This window comes from Pristiophorus japonicus, chromosome 18 (assembly GCF_044704955.1).
Source record: "Pristiophorus japonicus isolate sPriJap1 chromosome 18, sPriJap1.hap1, whole genome shotgun sequence".
In the NCBI taxonomy this organism is placed as follows: Eukaryota; Metazoa; Chordata; class Chondrichthyes; family Pristiophoridae; genus Pristiophorus; species Pristiophorus japonicus.
In genome coordinates, this window is record NC_091994.1 from 91,679,680 (window position 1) to 91,707,409 (window position 27,730).

The 27,730-nt window shown below is 46.4% G+C and overlaps 1 protein-coding gene across 1 annotated transcript in view; it reads left to right on the forward strand.

Annotated features, from left to right (window-relative positions):
• acap3a (ArfGAP with coiled-coil, ankyrin repeat and PH domains 3a) overlaps positions 1–27,730 on the forward strand; it is a 355,855-nt gene that overhangs the window by 207,143 nt on the left and 120,982 nt on the right. Inside the window, exons 3-4 of the mRNA XM_070860337.1 lie at positions 19,765–19,884; positions 22,366–22,419. Of these exons, the coding sequence (XP_070716438.1) occupies positions 19,765–19,884; positions 22,366–22,419 (174 nt within the window). The remainder of the gene's footprint in view (positions 1–19,764; positions 19,885–22,365; positions 22,420–27,730) is intronic.

A 27,730-nucleotide genomic window follows, 5' to 3' on the forward strand; every position in this document is an offset into this window, starting at 1 on the left:
TTTCATGGTATCTCTCATGTATTTGCTTTGTGGGTTCTTTACTTTCATAGCAGCACATTGCTATTAAGAACGAATTGGTTTATTAACAAAGTACCATCTCAGGTACATCAACTCCAAGGGATTTTGAGAGCGAGGGTGAGGAGAGTGCACTGGTTGACATACATGGCACGAGTGAGCAGGAGCAGGTACAGGTGGCACAGGAAGAGGAGGAACTTGTTCTCCTTAACCTGAAGATACAGCTGCTGAACCATCTTTTCTAGCATTGCTCATCAGCTGACCAGAGCAGAGATCCAGTCTCGGGAGGGGATCTGTTTAAAAGAAGATGAAGAATCTGAGGAAGGACATTCTTGCTATTGAGGGAGTGCAGCGAAGATTCACCAGATTGATTCCTGGGATGGCAGGACTGACATATGAGGAGAGACTGGATCGACAGGGCCTGTATTCACTGGAGTTTAGAAGAATGAGAGGGGATCTCATAGAAACATATAAAATTCTGACGGGGCTGGACAGGTTAGATGCAGGAAGAATGTTCCCGATGTTGGGGAAGTCCAGAACCAGGGGTCACAGTCTAAGGATAAGGAGTAAGCCATTTGGGACTGAGATGAGGAGAAACTTCTTTGCTCAGTTTAAAAGAAGATGTTTTATGAGCACGAAAGATTCCTGCAGTGATTGGAGACGGTACCAAACAAATTTCAACAGATGATAACTGTAATGTATTTGCTTCATGGGTTCTTGCTTAAGAATTCATAGCAATACATTGCTATTAAGAACTAGTTGGTTTATTAACAAAGGTTTAACAATCACACTACACATTACCAGTTCATCCACTAGGCTCACAACTGCATACCTCATCGTGGATGACCTAGAACCAACTGACTGGGATTTTATTGACTCATGAACACCACGTGACTGGCTAAACCATTCACAAAGCAACAGCTCTATTACTATTTTAATTGTAACTTTAAATCAAGTGCCCCCTTTTGGTAAGGGCACGAGAACCCACAAACTTCCAAATAAAACTTTAAAGGAAACGTAGTTCAAATTAAAATTTGGTTGCCGGGGGTGATGATGCACTCCAGTCCCTCTGGCGCCCACCTCTTGCGGAAGGCCGCGAGCGTACCGGTGGACACTGCGTGCTCCATCTCCAGGGACACTCTGGCTCGGATGTAACCGCGGAAGAGAGGCAGGCAGTCGGGCTGAATGACCCCCTTGACTACCCACTGCCCGATGGCCACCTTGGCCATGCCCAGGAGCAGTCCTACGAGGAGGCTTTCTGACCTGCCCACTCCTCTCGGCACAGGGTGCCCAAAGATCAGGAGTGTGGGACTGAAGTGCAACCAGAATTTGAGGAGCAGCCCCTTCAAATAATGGAATATGGGCTGCAACCTCACACCCTCTACATAAGCATGGAACACAGACACCTCTAGACCGCAGAAATTACAGGCGGCCTGGGAGTCCGTGAACCGACTTAAAAACTTATTGTACGGGACTGCTCCATGCAACATCCTCCAGGCCAAGTCCCCAATAAATAGAGGGAGGACTCCCGCACAGAGAGCACTCCATTGGGGACTCCCGCCTCCTCCGGACGGCAAGATGGTGTGCCATGGCGTGTCCGGACGGCAGACGAAGATGGCAAGGTGGAGCGTGTGCAAGAGCAGCCCGTCCAGAAGCAATAGCTCTACAAACCTGTGAGCATACTCACAGGTGCATACATTGCAGTATCTGGAGGTTATTTGGTGGGTAAGCATTTATTTTAATGGTGGTTGAGTTGATCTTGTATCCATTCCCCTTCATACTTTAGTGGTCATGGGTTTGTTCCCCCTGGTGGTCTCCAATGGTGAGAATCATTTCTGCTTTTAGAAAACCAGTCTCCCCATTTATATTTTTTGTGAGCGGCTGTAACGTTAAATGCTGCTGCCGTCCATTCTCCACTGGGTCCAGTCAATGCTGCTTCTTCAGTCCCGGAACCCGGTCTCTGCATTGTTGCCACTGTGGGAAGCTCTGGCTTGAGGTGTAGCGCTTCTACGCGTTTTTAATGGATTTGATCTGCGATGACTTGACATCGGTTGCAAAAATTATTTCATTCCCAGTCCTTGGCATCTCTTAGCCTGAAGAACAATTTTTTTTTAACTCATCAAGTAGCATTATAAGATAAGTGCCCATCTCACTGCGAGTGTACCAGAGACACGAGTACCTTTACTTGGGCGCTAACTCTGTGCAGTATTTATTTCTGAATGTCATCAGAGAAAAAAAAATGAAGAAATGCTTATTTCTCTAAATGAAATGCGTCTTTTGACCCTCTGAACTCTGGTATTGAGAAAATACCCCATCCAGCGTGATACTGAGTACATAGGCTACAAGGTCCCAGGTCTAGTGCCTGGTCTGTGCTGGGGTGGATGATCATAGAATTATAGAGCACGGAAAGAGACCATTCGGCCCTTCGTGCCTGTGCCGACTCATTTAAAGAGCTATTGCAATTAGTCCCACTCCCTTGCTCTTCCCCCATAACCCTGCAAGTATATATCCAATTCCATTTTGAAGGTTACTTTTCAATCTGCTTCCACCTCCCTTTCAGACAGTGAGTTCCAGATCACAACAAATTCGTGCATAGAAATAATTCTCCTCATCTTCCCTCTGGTTCCGATCTCAGCTTGGGCAGCAGGAGGGGCTCTACCATTGCGCTCAGTTGCCTTGGATAAAGAGGGGAAACAAATCGGCCAGGGTTCCTGCACCTGCCCATTATCTAGTGACCTCTGTGGCCAAGAGCAAGTGTGTGGATGTCAGGCGAGGGCAGGAGCAGCCTCGGCTAACTCCACTGCTGACCCACGTTCGCTTCACCCATGAAAGGGAGGACACGCGGGGATGGTGTTGGAGGGCTGCTGGCTCTGCGCAACTGCCCACCAGAAACATTAAACTGAGGTGGCAGGGATTTTGCCAATCAGGAACAATCCTGCATAATTGTTGGAATTTTTGTGCCGGGACACAGATCAATCCAACAAAGAAAGCTGGAGGAATTCCTTTACCCAGGGAGCGTTGAGAATGTGCAACTTGTTACCACGTGGAGGGGTTGAGACAAACAGCGTAGATGCCTTTAAGGGGAAGCTAGCTAAGTGCCTGAGGGAGAAATGAGTAGAAGGTTATGTTGATGGGGTGAGAGGAGGCTCGTGTGGTGCGTAAAGACCGGCACAGACCATCTGGGCCGAATGCTTGGCCTCTGTGCTGTAAAATCTGTGCAACTCTCTAATTCGGCAAACAGTGGCCTTGAATTTGCTTGGGTCTCGATCCTAGTGGTTATACCTGGCGGTGCCCTCCAGCGCTGACTCCACCAGACTTTATCGGGTCAGTGGGAGAGTACCTCATTAGGTTGGGAAACGACCTGCCCTATGCCAATGGAAACGCGATCATTCGCCCACCCACGGAAGGGTGGGGCGGTTGAGGTTACCTGAGTCTTTCCACCCTCTGATCCCCAAGCAAGGGGGTCGGTCGCTCCATTATTTTTCTTTAAGAAAATGAATGACCTGTGCCCGAGAGGAACCAGTATGGGTGTAACTGGGGTCTCTGCCATTTCCCCAGGTTCTGCCGGAGTTACAGTGGATATTTTCCAAATACTGATGACCCTTAATTTTGTTTGCAGTACTTAGGCTGCAATCAACATCAATTGCTTCAACACTGGTTCCAGGTCTGTGTGGTGAGAACAGGAAATCTCTCTCAATGCAGCATGTATTAGTGAAAACAACACAAATGCTGATTTATTTCACTTTCATTCAGCTACATATCAGACATTCCACTTTCCTTGTTTGTAATTGCAGTGCTAAAATGTGGCCTATAATCAGGGTCAACTGGAAATGCCTGCTACTCTGCAATCAAACACATTGAGATACGTGGACTGATAATGGAGAGAGTTACTGAGACAGCATTAGAGTTAACTGAGATTTTTTAATTTCCTCCAAACAGTCTCGAGTCTACAGGTGGAGAGCTAAGGGAATACCGAGATTGTGTTTACATTGCTACACTGAGTTGGACATGGCTCAGCGTCTGGCTTTCTCCCCACGCACAGCATTGAGATAGTGCTGGTCCCAAGTCGCCAATGACATCCTTTGTGACTCGGGTCGCCAAATCTGGCTGGATGTATTCCTGGAGGTTTCATCACATGACTTCCTACCTCCAGCGGCCCCGCCCATACCCTCCCGCCATTGGCCACCCAACGCAAGGCCTACCCACGCTAATTGGAAGAAAGAAAGACTTGCATTTATATAGCACCTTTCATGACCACCAGACGTCTGAAAGCGTATAACAGCCAATGAAGTACTTTTGGAGTGTAGTCATTGTTGTAATGTGGGAAACGCGGCAGCCAATCTGCGCAGAGCAAGCTCCCACAAACAGCAATGTGATAATGACCAGATAATCTGTTTTTGTTATGTTGATTGAGGGATAAATATTGGCCAGGACACCGGGGATAACTCCCCTGCTCGTCTTCAAAACAGTGCCATGGGATCTTTTACATCCACCTGAGAGGGTAGACGGGGCCTCGGTTTAACGTCTCATCCGAAAGACGGCACCTCTGACAATGCAGCGCTCTCTCAGTACTGCACTGGAGTATCGGCCAAGGAAAGCAAAAAGATTCTTCATTACCCTATTGGACGATTCTTGACTGACTGTCAAACAGCCTTTATTTTACCATTTTCCAATATTTTCATAACTAACCAACAGAAGTGTTCAAAGAAAACGAAAAAAACATTCTCCTGGATTGCTGGCAGCAGAGTCCTGGAGATGAATCTTCAATTCCTGGATACTCCAGGTCAATCCTGGAGGGTTGGCAACCCTACTTGTGACTGTGACCATGGCACCGTTATCTCTCCCGCCCCTCCTCAGCTTCTGTGTAAGGCCCGACACAACCAGTAACGCCATCGTCCTCCTCCACCTCTCGGAGTTCCACTCTCAGCTGTCCCGATACAGCCAGCACACTTCTAGTAACAGCTTTTCTTCCTGTTGCGGCACAGTCACCTTTTGAGCGCACCAATGTTTTCAGCCGTGCCCTTCCTTTCCCTTGTTTACCTTGGCAACAGCAAGAGTGGATGGAATTGGCTTCCATGTCTCGATCTCTCCGCCGTCTCACTCAGCTCCGTGACCTCTCCCGTGTTGCCCCCCGATTGTTTGTCAAAAATCAAACTGTGGCAGGGCCAGAACTTGCCCTAACTGAAGGCTGCAGCTCAGGAGGCCAACAAGATGGGCATTGTAGAAGTTGCGGCTGGAGGTAACAAAGGTGTGGATAGGGGCTTCCCTGCCTGTGAGGTGAAGTCAGAGAAGAAGCAAGCAATTTTGCTTAAGTCAAAGTTAAGGACATTATAAATACTATGTTGTTAAGTATACCAGAAATACTACACTATTAAGCATGGTATAAGTCCCATATCGTTAAGTACTACACTGTTTCTATGGACTGGAGGGTTGCCAATGTAACCCCACTTTTAAAAAAAGGAGGGAGAGAGAAAACAGGGAATTATAGACCGGTCAGCCTGACATCGGTAGTGGGTAAAATGATGGAATCAATTATTAAGGATGTCATAGCAGTGCATTTGGAAAGAGGTGACATGATAGGTCCAAGTCAGCATGGATTTGTGAAAGGGAAATCATGCTTGACAAATCTTCTGGAATTTTTTGAGGATGTTTCCAGTAGAGTGGACAAGGGAGAACCAGTTGATGTGGTATATTTGGACTTTCAGAAGGCTTTCGACAAGGTCCCACACAAGAGATTAATGTGCAAAGTTAAAGCACATGGGATTGGGGGTAGTGTGCTGACATGGATTGAGAACTGGTTGTCAGACAGGAAGCAAAGAGTAGGAGTAAATGGGTACTTTTCAGAATGGCAGGCAGTGACTAGTGGGGTACCGCAAGGTTCTGTGCTGGGGCCCCAGCTGTTTACACTGTACATTAATGATTTAGACGAGGGGATTAAATGTAGTATCTCCAAATTTGCGGATGACACTAAGTTGGGTGGCAGTGTGAGCTGCGAGGAGAATACTATGAGGCTGCAGAGCGACTTGTATAGGTTAGGTGAGTGGGCAAATGCATGGCAGATGAAGTATAATGTGGATAAATGTGAGGTTATCCACTTTGGTGGTAAAAACAGAGAGACAGACTATTATCTGAATGGTGACAGATTAGGAAAAGGGGAGGTGCAACGAGACCTGAGTGTCATGGTACATCAGTCATTGAAGGTTGGCATGCAGGTACAGCAGGTGGTTAAGAAAGCAAATGGCATGTTGGCCTTCATAGCGAGGGGATTTGAGTACAGGGGCAGGGAGGTGTTGCTACAGTTGTACAGGGCCTTGGTGAGGCCACACCTGGAGTATTGTGTACAGTTTTGGTCTCCTAACCTGAGGAAGGACATTCTTGCTATCGAGGGAGTGCAGCGAAGGTTCACCAGACTGATTCCCGGGATGGCAGGACTGACCTATCAAGAAAGACTGGATCAACTGGGCTTGTATTCACTGGAGTTCAGAAGAATGAGAGGGGACCTCATAGAAACGTTTAAAATTCTGATGGGGTTAGACAGGTTAGATGCAGGAAGAATGTTCCCAATTTTGGGGAAGTCCAGAACCAGGGGACACAGTCTAAGGATAAGGGGTAAGCCATTTAGGACCGAGATGAGGAGGAACTTCTTCACCCAGAGAGTGGTGAACCTGTGGAATTCTCTACCACAGAAAGTTGTTGAGGCCAATTCACTAAATATATTCAAAAAGGAGTTAGATGAAGTCCTTACTACTAGGGGGATCAAGGGGAATGGCGAGAAAGCAGGAATGGGGTACTGAAGTTTCATGTTCAGCCATGAACTCATTGAATGGCGGTGCAGGCTAGAAGGGCCGAAAGGCCTACTCCTGCACCTATTTTCTATGTTTCTATGTTTCTATGTTAAATATAAATACTACACTATTAATTCTAACTTCCATATTGTTAAGGATAAGTACTACTTTGTTAAGTGTAAGGTCTACACTTTGAAGTAAATATTAACCATCAAGTATAGTATAAATACTGCACTCTTAAGTAAATCCAACGCTGTTAAGTACCATGTAAGTCCTACAGTATAAATACTACACCGTTACGTATGGACATAATCTAATAATTCTCTCATACAGATTTACATCCTTCAAGACAAACCGGTCTCCTGGATTTTTGGGCTATATGGACAGTATAGTGTTCACTTTATAATGCTATAAAAAAGCTCTCAACACCAAACCTGAAATTGAAATGCCATTGAATTTTACTTGGAGTTAAGTTATGCCATACTAAATTACATCGGTAGCTACAGTCATTTCTGACACTTGAAAGCTTTTGAAAGAATGTTCATGAATTTGTATGAAACGTCATGCATGGGCAGTTGCTATTAACTGTAGACCCTGAATTTAACTTGATTTAACCTCAACTGTCGAGAGATCAGGAGATTCTCTGACTTGCTGGACTGATTTGTTTGCAGCTCACAAACAGATAACCCTTTCCCTCAGTCCTCCAGTAACATAGCTACTGAAACATCAGCTCGACTTATTGATTGTGGAGACTCCTCTTGAGTCGATAAATAAATGCAAGTCTTTCTATTCTTTAAGGATGTGAAAAGATCTTTGATTTTTTGGCAAAGAGTACAGATGGAGCTGCAGAAAGGGGTTAATCATGACTTTATAATCCTGACATAGCTGTAATGACACAGCTTCTTAGACTACAAGGACAATGGATGCTCCCTGGTTAGCAGAGTTCACTTTTCCAATGATCTGAAATTGTTCAAGAGGTTCTAAAATCACCTCGATCATCTGACGCATCAAATAACTGAGATTCCTCAAATCCAGGAGAGACTTTGGAGTCACCACAACTTCGCCCCGAATCTCTTTCATTTCAAGTAGGAACTGTAGCTGAGAGCCCTAGTTTTGCTCCAGTTCAATCTGCCTACTAGTGGCTCTTTCCCAAGCAACAGAATGTACGTGTCAATCAAGGCTGGAATCTGAACTCAAAAGCTAGTTGATGAGGAGCCCAACCTTACACCACCAGACCTATCAGACTAAATCATTTTAAGAACAGGCAGTCATTTTTCAGAATAGTGTGGTTGTAGTTTAAACTTTCAAATAATGTTTCCCCTGGCTGGAGAACCTAGAACCAGTGGTCACAGTCTCAGAATAAGGGGTCTGTCATTTAGGACTGAGATGAGAAATTCCTTCACTCAAAGGGTGGTGAATCTTTGGAATTTTCTACCCCAGAGGGCTGTGGATGCTCAGTCGTTGAGTATATTCAAGGCTGAGATCGATAGATTTTTAAATATTAAGGGAATCAAGGGATATGGGGATAGTAGAGAAGTGGCGTTGAGGTAGATCAGCCATGATCTTATTGAATGGCAGAGCAGGCTTGAGGGGCCGAATGGCCTACTCTTGTTCCTAATTCGTATGTTCTTATAAATCTTCTGAACAATTAGGTACAAGGGAAAGTTTTGTATCTGATCGATGTTACCTTTCTATGTTCCCCAGTGTGGGGAGGCCCTAATGGTTGTAATTATGGAAGGGAACAGAAAACACATAACTGGGCAGAGAAATAGGCAGCATTTTTCATTCCATAACTTGCTATTTTGGGCTAGCCCTCCCACCCCAACTGGCCAGAGGGAGGACAGGAGATGGTTACTGTCTTACAGAATGTGGGCCCAGTTTTGTGCAGTACAAGCTGTTTATCACTAGGAATGCAATGCTAAGTGCAGAGAGCACAGCATTGCCTGTGCGGCATATTAAGCAGTGACCACGCAGAAGCCCAGTGTAACAAACAGTTCCCGTGAGGCAGAGTGATCATATTTCAGCAGTGAGGGAAAAGACAGGAGTGATGCAGACTGCCAATCATCTCGTGCGGAGTTGATTGTGAAACCTGTAGAGGTAGTCAACAACAAAAACTTGTATTTATATAGCGCCTTTAACCTGGTGAAATGTGCCAAGGCACTTCATGGGAGTATAATGAGATAAAACAATTTGACACCGAGCCGCACAAGTAGAAATTAGCGCAGGTGAACAAAGAGGTAGGTTTTAAGGAGCGTCTTAAAGGAGGAAAGAGAGGTAGAGCGACGGAGAGGTTTAGGCAGGGAGTTCCAGAGCTTGGGGCCGAGGCAACAGAAGGCACGGCCACCAATGGTTGAGTGATTATAATCAGGGAAGCTCAAAAGAGCAAAATTTGAGTGCAGACATCTCGGGGTGGGGTGGGGGGAGGGCTGGAGGAGATTACAGAGATAGGGAGGGGCGAGGCCATGGAGGGATTTGAAAACAAGGATGAGAATTTTGAAATTAAGGCATTGCTTAACTGGGAGCCAATGTAGGTCAACGAGCCCAGGGGGTGATGGGTGAGCGGGACTCAGTGCGAGTTAGGACATGGGCTGCCGAATTTTGGATCACCTCAAGTTTATGTAGGATAGAATGTGGGAGGCCAGCCAGGAATGCGTTGGAGTAGTCAAGTCGACTATTACAACACCTCACTCCCAGCTTCAGCAATGCCCACCCCTCCCCTTCCAACACCACGAGCTCCGAAAGTAACTGAAGTGAAAAAGTTGAAAAAGCAAGCTGCTTTTGTCCACTCTGAACATAAGCCATTGGCCACTCTGCAGATATAATTCCTTTCATCTCAGTTCAACATTTAAAGCAAACCCGTACCCAACAACTAGTCTTTCCTTTCAAAAGCAGAACACTTTATTGAAACCATTCCAGCGTATAAAAGCATCTCCTTGATCTAGTGTTAATACGGTGTTGATCAGTCAGATCTCGGGCAATTATTCTGTACTCTAAACATCTGTCTAATATTATATCACGTGATTTTTATTCAGAAGCAAACTATAAACTGTGTTACACCTAACGGCACTACAAAGCACAGGACCCATACACATCCATGGCACGCAGTAAATAAAACAATTTCTGGTGCATTTATAAAACACTTGTACTCTCTGGCTCGTTTGGTCTCCCTGCCTCTTACCATTTCCTAACGGAGTGAATGACTGGGTATCCTGCTCCCTGATGACTCGGGGATGTGTGAGGTAACCCGCCCGATCTACCCTGTCACTTTGTGAATACTGTGGCAACAAGAGCGGGTCAAAGGCTTGGTATTCTGCGGCGAGTGTCTCACCTCCTGACTATCTACCATCTACAAGGCACAAGTCAGGAATGTGATGGAATACTCTCCACTTGCCTCCAACAACACTCAAGAAGCTCGACACCATCCAGGACAAAGCAGCCCGTTTGATTGGCACCCCATCCACAACATTAAACATTCACTCCCTGCATCCCCGGCGCACCGTGGTTGCAGTGTGGAACATTTACAAGATGCACTGCAGCAACTCGTCAAGGCTTCTTCGACAGCACCTCCCAAACCCACGACCTCTGCCACCTAGAAGAACAAGGGCAGCAGGTGCATGGGAATACCACCTCCAAGTTCCCTTCCAAGTCACACACCATCCTGACTTGGAAGTATATCGTCGTTCCTTCATTGTTGCTGGGTCAAAATCCTGGATCTCCCTGCCTAACAGCACTGTGGGAGCACTTTCGCCACACACGGACTGCAGCGGTTCAAGAAGGTGGCTCACCACCACCTTCTCAAAGTCAATTAGGGAAGGGCAATAAATGCTGGCCTTGCCAGCGACACCCACATCCCATAAAAGATTTTTTTTAAAGCAATACTTGGTCTCTGCTTATCTTCCATAAGAACCTGGTCGCGATTGGAACAAATAGTGAGTGTGGAGATCTTGGAGGGCTCCAAAAACCTGTGTTGTACCATCTTAGTCATAAAGCACTGGTGCACCAGGCAAATTTGGCAGCTTGATCCTTTTTGGTTCATTTGTGACTGGTTTGGTTCAGTTTGATTTTGAAAAAACCTAAAATGTTATATTTCATAATTGAATCAGACATGTGTCCAAAGTCCAATTGGCATGTTTAACTAAAAATTACAGTAAAATCCACTTGAAAAAGAATCCCAAATTCCCAACATCTTGGCACAGAACTGCTGGAATAATATTTCAGTTACGATAATTAGTATCTACTTAAAGTGAGAATATGAATGAGAATCTTATGTTCTGTTGTGTATGATAATTTCATGCATCAATGCAAACTGATGCTTTCTACGGTAAAGCACTTTAATCTCTATCTGAACACTAATTGATTATTTTAATTGCACTTTTTAAAAAGGATTCATTCCAGTTCAGCTACTGAAACTCGCCTGAGGAACAAAATACTCTTTTTTTTTAATGCAGTCTGGCTCCTGTGTGAATCAAACTTTGGTATTTCTCTGGCTCCATGTCAATAATAAACTAGTTTCAATCAGGACTGAATCGTTTCTGTGAGTGAACATGAATTTGTGGTGTTATTTACTCGATCATACCGAACCATAGCGTGGTTACCGCACAGAAGGAAACCACTTGGCCCGTTGAACCTGTGCTGGCCCTCAGCAAGAGCACTCCAGCTAGTCCCACTCACCCGCCCGTTCCCTGTAACCCATCAATTTTTTTTTCCTTCAGGTACTTATCCAATTCCTTGTTGCAAGCAACAGTTGAGTCTGCCTCCACTACCCTTTCAGGTGGTGCATTCCAGATCCTAACCACTCGCTGCGTAAAAAAATTTATCCTCATGTCACCTTTGGTTCTTTTGCCAATCACTGTCGGTTAGTAAAACTCAAATTGGCTCTCTCCTGATGAAGTTTCTAAATGGAATAACTTTTTACTGGCAATCAAGATTTTCCTGCAGAAGGATTGTTGGCTATCGATAAAACTGAACTGCACTGAAAAGGAACATTGCACTTCTGGGGATGACTGAAGGTAGCACTAGACTTCATAAATTGGCTGAACTTTTGTTTATCCTGGATGGAAAATTGGACGGACTTCAGACAGATTTAGATGAATGAGCGTGCTGGTTGTGCTTTTTTAATCATAACTCTTTTGCATTGAATTAAGTGTTTCCACATGTTTATCTCAGCATTGGTAGCGTGTTACTGCCATTGGATTGTACTAGCTAGCAAAATGGCCAACCAATCAGTGGGGCATATCTCAAAGGCAGTCATTACAAATCAAAATGATAGCGCTAACCTTACGTAGTTTGTTGGTGAGGCCACATTGGGAATAAAGGACCTTTGATGCCTTGGAGATAGACTGAAAGAAGGGCAAACAAGGATGATTTGGGGCTGTTGAGGTTTGCCAGTGGAAAGGACTTCCTTATTTGAGTTTTAGATGATCTTAATCTGTGTGAAATCCCCTTATTGAAATTTAGAGACAGCAAAATTCAATGAGCTTATCCTGGTTGTGGTCTCCAGTCTCCATTCTGCTCCAATTGTATGATGTCCCCCACAGGCAGAGCTGGGCTGGGCTGGTGCTGGTTGGCTAGTTGCGTTCTTTAATGGCGCAGTGCTCCCTGGACCATGTTTGTTGCCTCAGGTGACTTGGCCACGACTGAGAAGAGTAGAAATCAATCCAGACATTTGTTTCAAGTTGTAGTTTCTAATTTGGACGTTGAGTACCAGTTTGCTCACCGCCTCACTAAAACCACAAGGTCGCGTGGGGTGAAGCTGAAATAAAATGCTCTCTCAGCACCTACTGACAGCACTTAAAATCTGTCTGAATTGTTATTCAGCCATTATAAAGTGTTCTAAATAAATGATGAATTTGTAAGAGAGCATTTTAAATGTGTTTGTTCACGAAAGGTTGTGCTTCTGATTGGTTCCTCCCAGGAGATGGTTAACGCTCGGTCTGTACGCAGAGAGTGCAGCTCCAGCCATGACTGAGTGCTTTGCTGATGTCTTCTCCTTCTGTCAACCGTGGCTCAGTGGGTAGCACTCTTGCCTCTGAGTCAGAAGGTTGTAGATTTGAGCACAAAAATCTCAGTTGACACTCCCAAGGGAGTGCTGCACTGTCTGAGGTGCCGTCTTTCGGATGAGACGTTAATTCGAGGCCCCATCTACTCTCTCAGGTTGGCGTAAAAAATCCCATGGAACTATTTTGAAGAAGAGCAGGGGAGTTATCCCGGGTGTCCTGGCCAATATTTATCCCTCAATCAACATCACTAAAGAAAAAACAGATTATCGGCTCATTATCTCATTGCTGTTTGTGGGAGCTTGCTGTGCGCATTTCCTACATTACAACAGTGACTACACTCTAAAAGTACTTCATTGCTGTAAAGTGCTTTGGGACGTCGTGGGGTAGTGAAAGGCGCTATATAAATTCAGAACGACTGATGCCGAGCTCATCGAACCACTGTGTGTAACCTAATTACAGCCTTATTGAAAATAATAATAGTCTTGCTAAGTTTAGGTAAATAAGCCCGCCCCTAACATCTGCCCTGATGAATAGACAGGAATCCTGTGTGGTTAGTGTGGTTAATGTCACAGTGATGAGGTGCGTCATTGTTTTCACTATTTCTAGTGACAGCTCCAGGGTATAAGGTTTTAGAGCACCTACTTACGACCCAGGTTGTGCAGACATTCGCAGTTTCAGTCAGACAGGGCAGGAAGATCCCAGCATCGATTGTTGGTCTTCACTCAAGTAGCTGATCTCAGGCGTGAGGGATTGGGTCTCGACACCCCTGTGTTTGGGGGGGTGAAAGAAATCATTAAGGGCTAAAAGTTCGCTTGCTTGGCGCCTTTGGTTAGCGCCCGAGATGGGCGGTTACAGGCCGCGAAGCATTTCCCGCCAGAGCGCCGCGCTGTCAGCGCCTCCCGGGAACTTCAGTGAAGGTTTACTGGCGGTGCTGACAATTAGCGCTGCGCACTTTGTGACGTCGAAGCGTATGCAACGCCCCGTTAGTGCCGCAGATGCAGTGGGTTCGCCTGCTTTAGCGCTGGCCGTTAATCGCGATCGGGAAAGCGGGCGTTCCCAAACCTCCCAGGGCGGTAAGGAAACGGCTCAGTGGGCGGGTGGTTATAAGGTGAGATTTTTACATTTACATTCAGTCATTTCGCAATTATCTAACTTTGTTTACCGTTTACGAGTGTTGAAGTGACCTCCCTTGCATTTATTTTCACTCTTCGGGTGGTCCAGCTGACCTCCCCATTAGGCGCTGGGATGCTGGTTTCCTAGTGCCTGAACTCCAGCGGTGCTTCCGTGATAGCGCCCCAAGAATCAGGGTTAGTGCCCTAAGAGGGGTGTGGAACGCTTCCCTTTGCACTCTACTCCCCTCTTGGGGTACTAAAAGTGAATATCCTGGTTGGAGGCGGTAAACATCGCCCGTCACTAAAGTCAGCGACCAGGCAGTGTCACCACCTCAAACAGGGCGATACCAGATTTTTAGCCCTGGGTGTTCCTGCTCCTGCTCACTGCCCAGTGATGCAGAGTGGGCTCCTGCAGATGTCTGCTGAGGATTTCCCCCGCCGCTGCTGACCTTCCAAGCGAAAGAACGGCCCCTTGGGTGAGGTAGAGGAGGACAGCTTCTGCGAGTGGATCCACAATCCACTCGGAAGGAGGACATCAAGCAGCTGCAAATGACGGGGTGAAGGTGCAGCCTCTGGGCACCTGTGAGCTACACCATCGTCAGCATTCGGTTCCCTTAATTCCCCAGGAGAACTGCCACGTTGAAATGACATACATTCCCCCAGGAAGGCAGCGGTAACCCTGACTCACTCTTTGCTCACCTACTAGTGCAGGAATACTCAATCCAAAGGAATTTGGAGCAGGAGTAGGCCATTCGGCCCCTTGAGCCAGCTCCGCCATTCAATAAGATCATGGTTGATCATCGACCTCAACTCCACTTTCCCGTCCGATCCCCATGTTCCTCTGGAGTCCAAAGATCTATCTATCTCAGCCTTGAATACACTCAACAACTGAGCATCCACAGCACTTTGGGGCAGAGAATTCCAAAGATTCACAACCCTCTGAGTGAAGAAATTCCTCCTCATTTCAGTCTTAAAAGGCTGACTCCTTATCCTGAGACTATGTTCCCCGAGGTTTCGACTCTCCAGCCAGAGGAAACAATCTCTCAGCATCTACCCTGTCAATCCCCCTCAGAATCCTATATGTTTCAAAGAGCCCACCTCTCATTCTTCTAAACTCCAGAGAGTATAGGCTCAATCTACTCAATCTCTCCTCCATAGGACAATCCTCTCATCCCAGGGATCAATCTGGTGAATCTTTGTTGCACTTCCTCTGAGGCAAGTATATCCTTCCTTAAATAAGGAGACCAAAATTGTGCACAGAACTCTAGGTGTGATCTCATCAGAGCCCTGTACAATTGCAGCAAGACTTCCTTATGCTTACTGTTTTCTGTGTGTTAAGTTTTGGTCTCCTAATTTAAGGAGAGATTGAGTAGATTTAGCCTATACTGTCTGGAGTTTAGAAGAATGAGAGGTGAGCTCTTTGAAACATATAGGATTCTGGGGGAGATTGACAGGATAGATGCTGAGAGGTTTTTTCCTCTGGCTGGAGCGTCTAGACCTTTATCCATGCTAATATATTACCCCCAACTCCATGTGTGTTTATCTTGCTTAACAACCTTTTATGTGGCATCTTATCGAATGCATTTTGGAAATCCAAATATACTACATCCACTGGTTCCCCCTTATCTACTCTGTGAGTTACATCCTCAAAAAACTCTAATACATTTGTCAAACATGATTTCCCTTTCATAAAACCATGTTGACTCTGCCTAATCATATTATGATTTTCTAAGTACCCTGTTATCACTTACTTAATAATGAATTCTAGCTTTCTCCCGGCACTGATGTCAGGCTAACTGGTCTGTAGTTCCCTGTTTTCTCTCTCCTTCCTTTCTTGAATAGCAGGGTAACATTTGCTACCTTCCAATCCGCTGGGACCGTTCCTGGATTTAGGGAATTTTGGAAGATCAAAACCAATGCATCCACTGTCTCTGCAGCCACCTCTTTTAGAATCCTAGGATGTAGGCCGTCAGGTCCAGGAGATTTGTCGGCTTGTAGTTCTATTCATTTCTCAAGAACTTGTTCTCTATGGATATTAATTACTTTAGGTTCCTCACTCTCATTAGCCCCTTGGTTCCCCACTATTTGTGGTATACTTTTTGTGTCTTCTATTGTGAAGACAGGTGCAAAATGTTTGTTTAAAGCCTTTGTCATTTCCTTGGTTCCCAATATCATTTCTCCATAAATCCATAATCTGTGCTGAGGTCAGCGTGCTCAGTGGCTTGAATTTGTGGACATTCCTGATCTGTCTGGTTCAGTTGTACACTGAGGTGCATTTACCACCTGAACCACTACGAGAATTTACAAAAACAGTATCTGTGGAGTACCGGAACAATTAGTTTTCTGAAAGAGAAGACATGGATGTGTCTAGTGTGCTCGTGTGTGTACAATTATTCATCTGTGTGGTGTGTATATAGTTATTTATATACATGGTATGTGTACACAATTATCCATATACATGGTATGTATGTGTACAGTTATATACAATTATATTTATCTATGTGGTTTGTGTACAATTATTTGGATATGTGGTATGTATGTGTACAATTATATACAATTATATTTATGTATGTGGTGTGTGTGTACAATTATTTGGATATGTGGTATGTATGTGTACAATTATATACAATTATATTTATGTATGTGGTGTGTGTGTACAATTATTTGGATATGTGGTATATATGTGTACAATTGTATACAATTATATTTATCTATGTGTGTGCGCATGTGTGTACAATTATTTATATAATCGTGTGTGTATTCAATTATTTATCTGCGTGGTATATTGACTCAATAATTAAACAAATGAAAGTGGCCTTTTGAGTTGTACAAACTTCTGGAAACATAACTGGACATTTCAGTGTTTATAAACACTGCACGTAAAACCAGAGGTGCCCACTTAATATGTAGCAGAATACATTCATGGAACAATAGATTAAGTTTGCTCCTTTCCCTTTGATGTCTGTAATATAAAAACTGGCCGTGCTGGAGTTCCGTGCTTTGTTTTTGCAAACAGCTGCATTTGTCTCTTGGCTCTCCGTGCTGTTTTGCTTGCATTTGCATGTCTCCGTGTGATATAATTAGAATTCTGTGGCTTTCTCCTCGTCAGATGGACTTATTGTGTGCAGCTAGTCAAGATTTCAAGCTGGGAGTACTTTATAATCAAATACTGGGTTGCTTTCAATCCCAATTGGAAATGGCATTTCATTACACTTTTATGTAAAAGGTAATGGAACCCTTTCTCAGAAAGCTGCACTCATAAAATCCTGGATCAATTAAGGCTTGAATATCAGCTTTAGGTAAAGTAGAACTGACCTTAATGGTAATGTCTGCCCCATATAAATGATGGTCATGCTGAGACTAATTAACCATTTGCAAGAACTCATATCCTAACTATGGGTTGTCTAATTGCCTGTAAGTGTGGCTTTTAAGCACAATCTGATTAGCTTATTTTCCTTTTTGCTTTTACTGTTTTTGCCCTGATTTTTTTGAATATTCTGTATACAAACTGTAAAACAATGGCTGAATTTGACATAAGCTCTTCCCCCAGTGTTCTCCTCTCCTCTCCTATAGGCCCTCGCTGGTCACTGGGTCAGAAGTCTGAAACTCCCTCCCTAACAGCACTGTGGGAGTACCTTCACCACACGGACTGCAGCGGTTCAAAAAGGTGGCTCACCACCACCTTCTCGAGGGCAATTACGGATGGGCAATAAATGCTGACCTTGCCAGCGACGCCCACATCCCAGGAACAAACTTTTTAAAAAAACCTCACGCTTGGGTACAGACCCACAGATGCCATTGGCATTCAGTACTTTGCCCAAATGGCCATTGTTTATGTGTGAGCCGAAATAGTGAATGTTGACAGGCTATTCGGTCATGGGGGAACCACAGTTGCACTCAGTCCTGTCCTCACCTGTATCCCACACATACCTTCCATAAAGGGGCATCATAGAATTTTACAGCGCAGAAGGAGGCCATTTGGCCCATCTCACCAGTGGTAGCTCTCTGAAAGAGCAATCCACTTGTTTATAGTTCGGTACTTTCTCCCCACCTTACTGCCCCTTGCATTTCTATACATTATTTCAGTAATGCCAGCCCCATCGTCTCATAAACTGTGAGACAAACTCTTAAAAATCATGAGAATTGGTAAGAAATCTATGTTTTCCCAATATAGATTGACAGGTTATAAATCTCATTCGGGGCTTTCTTTCATCTCGAATAGTTCAACATCTCTTTACAAAAACTATATTACTGCATCTGAAAATGCTTTACAAAAAACTATTTTTAACAATTCTCCCAGTTATAACCACGTTGCTATGTTTGGGTTCTCTTCTTGGGTTTCAGGCGGGTGATTTGTCAGTATCAGGTCAGCGCAAAATTATTGTATTCTAAACAAAAAATGAAGACTTTGTAATGCCCGGTTTTCCAAAGCCTCTGTGAGGCGTGTGAGAGTGCTCATGATATTAACGTGGGGATCTGACAGTGGGTGATATTTGTGCTCAGGCCGCTGAGGGCTCGGTACACAGGCCTGTCCCTGGAGTGATAGCCCCCTCCGCAGCTCACTCTCTGCCCTATGGGCTGTTTACCATTCCCATCACAGCACCAACAGCTGCCTGTGCCTCCTTCGATGATCAAACTAATAGCATGTAAGATGCTCACTGACCTGCTGCGCACGCTCAGTATTTCCTGAGCGTTTCTGACCCCATGCTCCGAAGCTGCAGAATAAGTTTGACAAAATCACCAAGGAATTCCTGAGCCAGCCCAACGTGGTGAGCTCCCGGTTATTATAGTTATGTATTTCTACCATTCACATTCCCGACATTCTCCTTTCATCTCTGAATGAGTGGCAGTTCCCACTCGCATCCTCTCACTCCTGATGATGTTCTCGACCCTTGAAGCTCACTCCACACTCTGACATGTGCAGGATCTGAATTGAAGTGGTATGGGAAAGCTGTCCATCGCTCTGAAGACAGCTGAATATGAATGTTCTGGTATCTCTGCCACACACTTCATAATTAATACTCACCTCATCATCCCCCATCATCATCATAGGCAGTCCCTCGAGTCGAGGATGACTTGCTTCCACGTCAAGAAGTCCACAGGTGTTTCAATGAAGGACCTAACATTCCAGGTCCCGAACTAAATCTTGAAGGGTGGAAGATGCCTGTGCGTGGATTTTTTTAACGTGTGTTGACCGTTGCACACCAGCCACCACACGGGCTTGACAGAGCGAGGTCTTGGTCCAGTGGCAAGGGTTATCCAAGACGACTGAAGACCTGCTCTGCTGCACGGACCTAGTGCGCACACATATTGCAGTGTGGGCTGGCCCGTGCTGCCCCTGGGCCCTCGCCTCTCCTGGGCCCTGGTGGTAATACTCACCATAACAGCTACATAATACCTGTATGATCTTTGCTAAGTCGCTGGCTTTCGAAAGGGAATTGGATAAGTACCTGAAGGAAATAATTTGCAGGGCTACGGGGAAAGGGTGGGGAGTGGGACTGGCTGATGTGCTCTTGCAGCGAGCCGGCACAGGCTCGATGGGCCGAATGGCCTCCTTCTGAGCTGTAACCATTCTCTGATTTCCTTGTCCCGTTATAAGAAAGCATTTTCCCCATTCTGAATATTATGACTTTCACATTCCAGTGCGAAATGCTGTCAGTTTTTCTGTATTGAGTTTATAGTTAATGAAACAAACCTGAAATTGAGGCATGAAATAAACCACACAGAAGTACAACACACACAAAAAGGGAAACAGTTTATGCCATGAATTATTTTCTTGTGTAACATTATTGCTTAATGGCGTTCAATGCTTTTAGTAACTGAATCACAATGTTCTGCGATCTCCTTCTGTAGCTGGTCAAGTTGTGCAGTGGGATGATCGAAGCAGGGCGAGCGTACACCACAGCCAACAAACACTTCGTCACCGGGATCCGAGACCTCTCGCAACAGTGCAAGAAAGATGAAATGATATCGGTAAGAAAGACACTCGTTTTTTAATCTGGGTTATTTCATAAATTTTGTTATGCTTCCTCCTTCAGTGAAGTAGGTGGGATGGACGAGGGTCGTGGCTCCCTCACCTGAGACAGTGGGATGGAGGAGGCTCTTCGCTCCGTCACCTGGGATGGTGGGATGGACGAGGGTCTCGGCTCCCTCACCAGAGACAATGGGATGAATGAGGTTCCGTGATGCTTCATAGTTCCAACTGAAGCCACTTAATTATGGGCTGACACAAGTAACGTTTGTGCCTGTGACTGGGTCTGGTCCTGACATGGTCTCTGCAACTTGATGATTGGGAATTTCCTGGAAATGTGTGCGATAACATTGATATTGCTACACTGTAAAACCATTTGCCAGCACATAAAGTCCGAGGAAAATATGGTGTGCGTGAGCTCGGCCAGTTTCACACCGCTCCGTAATTTCCCGAGGATATTTGCGCTGCTTCACTGAGACCTCCGCCAAAACCCGCCGCAGCTCATTAACAACCGCCCCGAAACAACGCCCACTGCGAGCACACATTTCACGGATATTTGCCAGTTTTCTCATGGCGTCCAGTTACAGCAAAAAATCCAGGCGTGAGTCAGCCCCGAGGCCCCCTGCTAGTGGTGTAATTTCCGGCCCTTGCAGGATTCTCAGTCTGGGAGGATTACTCGAGCTTTGCAGCTTCACATCCGCACTTTGGAACTGATCGTTTTCGGGTTTTCTATATTACTTGTCTCTCATTGTTCCCTTGTCTTTTAATTAAAATGCTTTGCTCGCCTCACACGTCAGTTATGAATGCGTGACAAGTGATTTCAGGCTGCAATGTGATCTGCGATTCAGATGACTGCAGTAAAGTGTTTGGGATTTTCTCTCACGGTCCCTGATATCACCCAAAGCCACAGTATGATTACTGCCTGTAATCGCTCCCACCTATTGCTTCCTGTATAAGATTAAGGGGAGATGAGAAGAAATTGATGAGCTTAAAATATCATCCTCTTTTGTTGATACAGCACAAAGCACTCCACACTTCTAAATAATTAGGAGGAATTGGAAGTACATTTGCTTTGTTCGGTTTGGGCTACCTGCATTTTGAATCACCGAATCATGGAATGGTTACAGCACAGTAGGAGATCATTCAGCCCGTCGAGCCCGTGCCGGCTCTCTGCAAGAGCATTTCAGCTTGTCCCAATCCCCCGTCCTTTCCCCGTAGCCCTGCAATTTCTTATTTTGAAAGCCACGATTGAGTCTGCCTCCACCACCCTCTCAGGCAGTGCATTCCAGATCCTAACCACTCGCTGCGTAAAAAAGTTTTCCCTCATGTCGCCTTTGGTTCTTTTGCCAGTCACCTTAAAAACCTGTGTCCTCTGGTTCTCGACCCTTCCGCCAATGGGAACAGTTTCTCTCTATCTACTCTGTCCAGGCCCCTCGTGATTTTGAACACCTCTATTAAATCTCCTCTTAATCTTCTCTGTCCCAAGGAGAACACCCCCAGCTTCTCCGACCGATCCCCGTAACTGAAGTCCCCCATCCCTGGAATCAATCTCGTAAATCTTTCCTGCACCCTCTCTAAGGCCTTAACCTCCTAAAGGATGTTTTTAAAGCATGAGAAAGGCTTTAGAAAGAAATACAAAATTGCAGCGCTTTAAGGGCTGGATTTTCGGGTGGTTTGCGACCGGGTATTCGCCGCGTTTTGAACTTCAGCGGCCAAAATGCCGGTCGCTAAGCCCGGGCGCGATCCTTTGTTCCTTGTTTGCGGCAACACTTGGCAGCGCTGCCAGGGAGAGCTGCGCCGGCCGTGGAACGACTCGGATTGCGTTACCGTCTGAGTTTCGGCACCCTCCTGACCCGTGCACCGCGCCCCGAACACCAACTGATGAAACCGAGCGGTGCAGTCCTGCCAGCAGCGGTAAATTGGAAAACCTGAAAAAAAAGTAAGTTAAAGTTTTTATTTATTTATTTTTTTGCAGCGACTTGTTAGGTAAGGGTCTTGGTAATGTTGTTTGAATGTTTTTTTGAATGTTTTTTTCCCCCCTCCCAAGGTCTCTCTTGCAGCGCTCCTGGCCCCGGACTAAAGTTGGTGAGGATCGCGTTTTTGCACCACGAATGATTGTGCAACGCCCCCCTCCGCGATGCACCCCCAACTGCCGAAAGTTAGGTCTACAATCGCTACCGGAGCAAAAATGGCAATTTTCCCGCGCCGCCTCCGTTTTCACCCCGAAATGGAGAAACCCGAAAATTCGGCTCTAAATCTTTAACACGCAAGAAAAAAGTGACTTTGTTCAAACATGTCTTGGCTGGCTGGTTGCACAGAGCGCTCAGTCAAAGCTGACTGAGAAATGCTAACATAGGGAATATTAATGGGCGTTAATGAAGAGTGCCGTATGCTGTCGATGTCTGTCCTCAATTATGTTTTTAGTAATGCTTGTAGTCAGGTCCATGTGGAAGTCAACATCTCGGTCTCTTTGTTTATTTCAGGAGTGCCTCCAGAAATTTGGAGAAAGCTTACAGGAAATGATTAACTATCACATGGTAAGTTGTCAGCTTCTGTCATTTCATGATTGCTGTAATTTGTAAATGTTCAAAAGCAGCCACAAAATCTAGCAACGCAGGTCTATTTTGGAGTTGTGCAGTGATCCCATCTCACTCTGAATGAAATGGTTCTGGTGTTAGCAGAAAGTCGCTCTGTCCTCCCACATGGTGAGAACATGCTGCAATCTGCCACGTACGTCTTTCCATGTGGCATTTTGAGCAGGCTTTCTTCACTGGTGTTAGAAAATGCTACTCCATTCTGATCTCCATATGGTATACACACAAAACATGCTCAACACATTATGGATTCCAGTAAATAGCTGTCATCTCAACATTCACTGCAGCTGGCCCCATTTATAAACCATTGTCAAGAGCTGAGATCATTGAGGAAATGTGGGGTGTGTTCTTATAACAGAGACTAAATTAGCTCCCTCTTTAAACACTAAAAGTGCCTTCCTGGAGGATGGAGACCAGCACAAGTGCAGAACATATGTCACCATTAGTGCCCTACCCAAACCTCAGTTACGACAGTGATCTACTCCAGAATAACTATAATTAAAACTAGGCATGACCCTAATGTTCCACTCAACTGAACGCCCATGGACATGACAACAAAAATTGCCTTAATCCAGAAGAAAGCACTGTTCCCAGCATACGTACAGCCAGATTAGCAAACCCTTTTTTGGCTACTTTTTAAAATTTATTAGTTCCTGAGATGTGGGATTAGCTGACAAGGCCAGCATTTATTGCCTGTTATGTATGCAACCCTGTGTAACCAGTATTGTACCGCCACCAGAGGGCGTATCTGTTGGAGTCCCAAGGGATCCCAGCATCCCTTGGGAGCACTGTATATAAGCAGGCCTTTCATGCTGTGCCGACACTCTGGAGTTAGAATAAAGAGACAAAGGTCACACTTACTCACGTCTACAGTACACAGTTACATTGCTTTATTCGAGACATAACATTGCCCATTCCTAATTGCCCTTGAGAAGGTGAGCCGCCTTCTTGTACCACTGCAGTCCGTGTGGTAAAGGTGCTCCCACAGTGCTGTTAGGGAGGGATTTTGACCCAGCGACAGTGAAGGAATGGCGATATATATCCAAGTCAGGATGGTGTGTGACTAGGAGGGGAACTTGGAGGTGGTGGTGTTCCCATGCGCCTGCTGCACTTGGCCTTCTAGCTGGTGGAGCTTACGTGTTTGGGAGGTGCTGTCGAAGAAGCCTTGGTGAGTTGCTGCAGTGCATCTTATAGATGGTGCACACTGCAGCCACGGTGCGCCGGTGGTGGAGGGAGTGAATGTTTAAGGTGATGGATGGGATACCAATCAAGTGGGCTGCTTGGTCCTGGATGGTGTTGAGCTTCTTGAGTATTGTTGGAGCTGGACTCATCCAGGCAAGTGGAGAGTATTCCATCACACTCCTGACTTGTGCCTTCAAATCCTCCTTCCACAAGCACTCCCTCAGTACTGGCAATGGAGTGTCATAAGAACATAAGAATTAGGAGCAGGAGCAGGCCATTCGGCCCCATGACCCTGCTCCGCCATTCAATAAGATCAGGGCTGATCTTTTATTGCAACTCCACTTTCCTGCCCTATCCCCATATCCCTTCACTCACTTAATATCCAAAAATCTATCAATCTCTGTCTTGAATATACTCAAAGACTGAGCATCCACAGCCCTCTTGGGTAGAGAATTCCAAAGAATTCTATAGGGCTTGACAGAGTAGATGCAGGGAGGATGTGTCCCCTGGCTGGGGAGTCTAGAACCAGGGGTCACAGTCTCAGAATAAGGGGTCGGCCATTTAGGACTGAGATGAGGAGGAACTTCTTTGTTCAGAGGGTGGTGAATCTTTGGAATTCTCTCTACTCCAAAGGGCTGTAGAGGCTCAGTCGTTGAGTTATCTAAGACAGAGATGAACATATTTTTGGATATTAAGGGAATCGAGGGACAATGCAGGAAAGTGGAGTTGAGGTAGGAGATCAGCCATAATCTTCTCGAATGGCGGAGCAGGCTCGAGGGGTCAAATAGCCTAGTCCTGCTCCTAATTCTTGTGTTCTTATTCAGAGGTCAATTGCAGGGTGTTTTCCTGTAGACCAGTAGGTGTTTGTAAATCCCTGAGTTCCCCAAGTCCGAGAAATCTACAGGAAATAGCTGGTTTTCTTTTATAGACTTTGTTAAAGGTTGTTTTGTATCTGTAAAAGTGTTTTGCCTGAAGTGTGGTGGACTCAACGTATGATCTAAATAATATGAGATTCTGATCTATTATGGTATTAATAGGTTGTTGGAGGGGATTTGAGGGGAAATGTTTTCACCCAGTGGGTGGTAGGGTCTGGAACTTACTGCCTTAAAGGGTGGTAGAGGCAGAAGCCCTCCCCACATTTAAAAAGTACTTGGATGTGCATTTGAAGTGCCGTAACCTACAGGGCTATGGACCTAGTGCTGGAAAGTGGGGGTTAGATAGCTCTTTGTCGGCCAGCACGGACACGATGGGTCGAATGGCCTCCTTCTGTGCCGTAAATTTCTATGAATCTTTGAGAGTCTGACCTATTAAAAGCAGGCTGGCGGCTATTGTTTGTGGCAATTATTGCTGATTTGTCTTGCCTTCGAGGCTGTCCAGATGTGAAACCCGACAGACTTAGTCTGCAGATTCTAAATGTGTTTTGTCTGTAATTCAAGCAAGCAATCTCCGACGGCAGATGTTTAGATCGCAACGTTCCTGCTGCTCACTCAGCAGCCTGGTCAGTCGCAGCAAAGATGTCGGCAGATCTTTATTCACGTCGCACTTGCACAATTAACACTGTCGTGGCAGCCACACGGGGCATGTAAACCGATGGCTCGAGGCTCCTCACGCAGCAATGTGATGGCCTTGAGTGTGAGCACTGTGGCTTTTGGGTTGACGAGAATGAAGTTGTAGATAGTTTGTGGTTCACCAATTGATGCAGCATTCTCCAGAAATGAGCAGTTGATTCCGGCCTTGCTGTGTTGAGATTGCGAGTCCTCCTTGTCTCCTACTCCCAACTCATTCTTTCCCAGGAACTTCAAACCCTAGAGCTCCTCACTACCTTCGGCTCAGTTTCTCCAACTGTGTAGGGCAGGGAAACCGCTTCCCAGGAACTAAGAAGATGTCATGACGACGTTCCTTTTCCTATTTACAAGGGATGGTTCTCCTTGTGGTTCGAAGGTGTGTTAACTAACCAGTGTTTGCTGCACTATTTTGGGAATGTTGAACATTTTGTGGTCTAAGGAGCACAGTTAATTGCTTCCTGTTTACATGAGTTTTAACAAGGGTCAGATGTGACCCTGTGAACTGCCTATTGCACCAGACCCACCAAAGATCACTTGCTTCCTGTGCTGACACACCAAAAATGGATGAAATATTGGAGCGGTGCCCATGGGCCCTTACGATAGCACGGGTCAGTGCCTTCAGGCAATAAATAAATACAACTGTTTTGTTATTTTTTGATAAACGTCACTTTTGAAAATATGCATCATCATCATGGGCAGTCCCTCGAGTCGAGGATGACTTGCTTCCACGCCAAACAGTTGTTTCAATGAAGGACCTAATATTCCAGGTCCTGAACTACATATTGAAGGGTGGAAGATGCCTGTGCGTGGATTTTTTAATGTATGGTGGCCGTTGCACACCAGCCACCACACGGGCTTGACAGAGCTAGGTCTCGGTCCAGTGGCAAGGATTATCCAGGACGACTGGAGACCAGCTCTGCTGCACGGACCTAGTGTGCACACATATCGCGGTGTGGGCTGGCCCGTGCTGTCTCTGGGCCCTCGCCTCTTCTGGGCCCCGAACTCGCGCCTCTCCCGGGCCCTGATCACGTCCCTCTACAATCTCTCGCCACTCCTTCGCCCCGACCTCGCTGCTCCTGCAGTACCTGCACCACGCTCCAATCAGCGACCTGGATCTTGGTGATGTCCAATCCAGTCGCCCTCTTCGCTGCCGTTGCTCTCCTGCTCCAGCACGTGCTGCTCCCTGGAGTGGTGTACCGCCACGCTGTGCCTTCCGCTCCCCGGCCTGGCCCGATGGTGCTCGCAGGCCGGGGGCTACGCAGACTGCTGGACTAGGCCACAACGCTGCTTCTACCGCTCCCCGGCCTGCTCCCTTGGATGGTTCTATAAGGTCATTTTTTTGATGCAAGCTTTTGTTGCCTACTGCCCTGAGAGTTGGACACAAACAACCCTCCAGTCTCTCACCAAGGTGGTCATTGTTCACAAGTGATCACTACTACTAGGCAGTCCATCGTGACGAGGACTTCACACCAAAAAAAGATGGGCTCACAGGTGTTACATCTTAAAGGGTGGCAGATGCCTCTGTGTGGATTTTTTCAACGTGTGGTGGCAGTTGCACACCAGCCACCAACACGGGCTTGACAGAGCTAAGCCTTGGTCCAGTGGCGAGAATTGACCAAGATGACTGGAGACCAAGCTCTGTTGCGCCTCCCCGGGCCCTGACCCCGCTGCTGTTAAATGCTGTGCCTCCCCGGGCCCTAACTCTGCTGCTGTTAAATGCTGCGCTGCCCCTGGGCCCTGACCCCGCTGCTGTTAAATGCTGTGCCTCCCCGGGCCCTAACTCCGCTGCTGTTAAATGCTGTGCCTCCCTGGGCCCTAACCCCGCTGCTGTTAAATGCTGCGCTGCCCCTGGGCCCTAACTCCGCTGCTGTTAAATGCTGTGCCTCCCTGGGCCCTAACCCCGCTGCTGTTAAATGCTGTGCCTCCCCGGGCCCTGACCCCGCTGCTGTTAAATGCTGTGCCTCCCCGGGCCCTGACCCCGCTGCTGTTAAATGCTGTGCCTCCCCGGGCCCTGACCCCGCTGCTGTTAAATGCTGTGCCTCCCCGGGCCCTAACTCCGCTGCTGTTAAATGCTGTGCCTCCCCGGGCCCTAACCCCTCTGCTGTTAAATGCTGTGCCTCCCCGGGCCCTGACCCCGCTGCTGTTAAATGCTGTGCCTCCCTGGGCCCTAACCCCGCTGCTGTTAAATGCTGTGCCTCCCCGGGCCCTGACCCCGCTGCTGTTAAATGCTGTGCCTCCCCGGGCCCTGACCCCGCTGCTGTTAAATGCTGTGCCTCCCTGGGCCCTAACCCCTCTGCTGTTAAATGCTGTGCCTCCCTGGGCCCTAACTCCGCTGCTGTTAAATGCTGTGCCTCCCTGGGCCCTGACCCCGCTGCTGTTAAATGCTGCGCCTCCCTGGGCCCTAACTCCGCTGCTGTTAAATGCTGTGCCTCCCTGGGCCCTAACTCCACTGCTGTTAAATGCTGCGCCGCCCCTGGGCCCCGACCCCGCTGTTGCCCGGCCCGCCA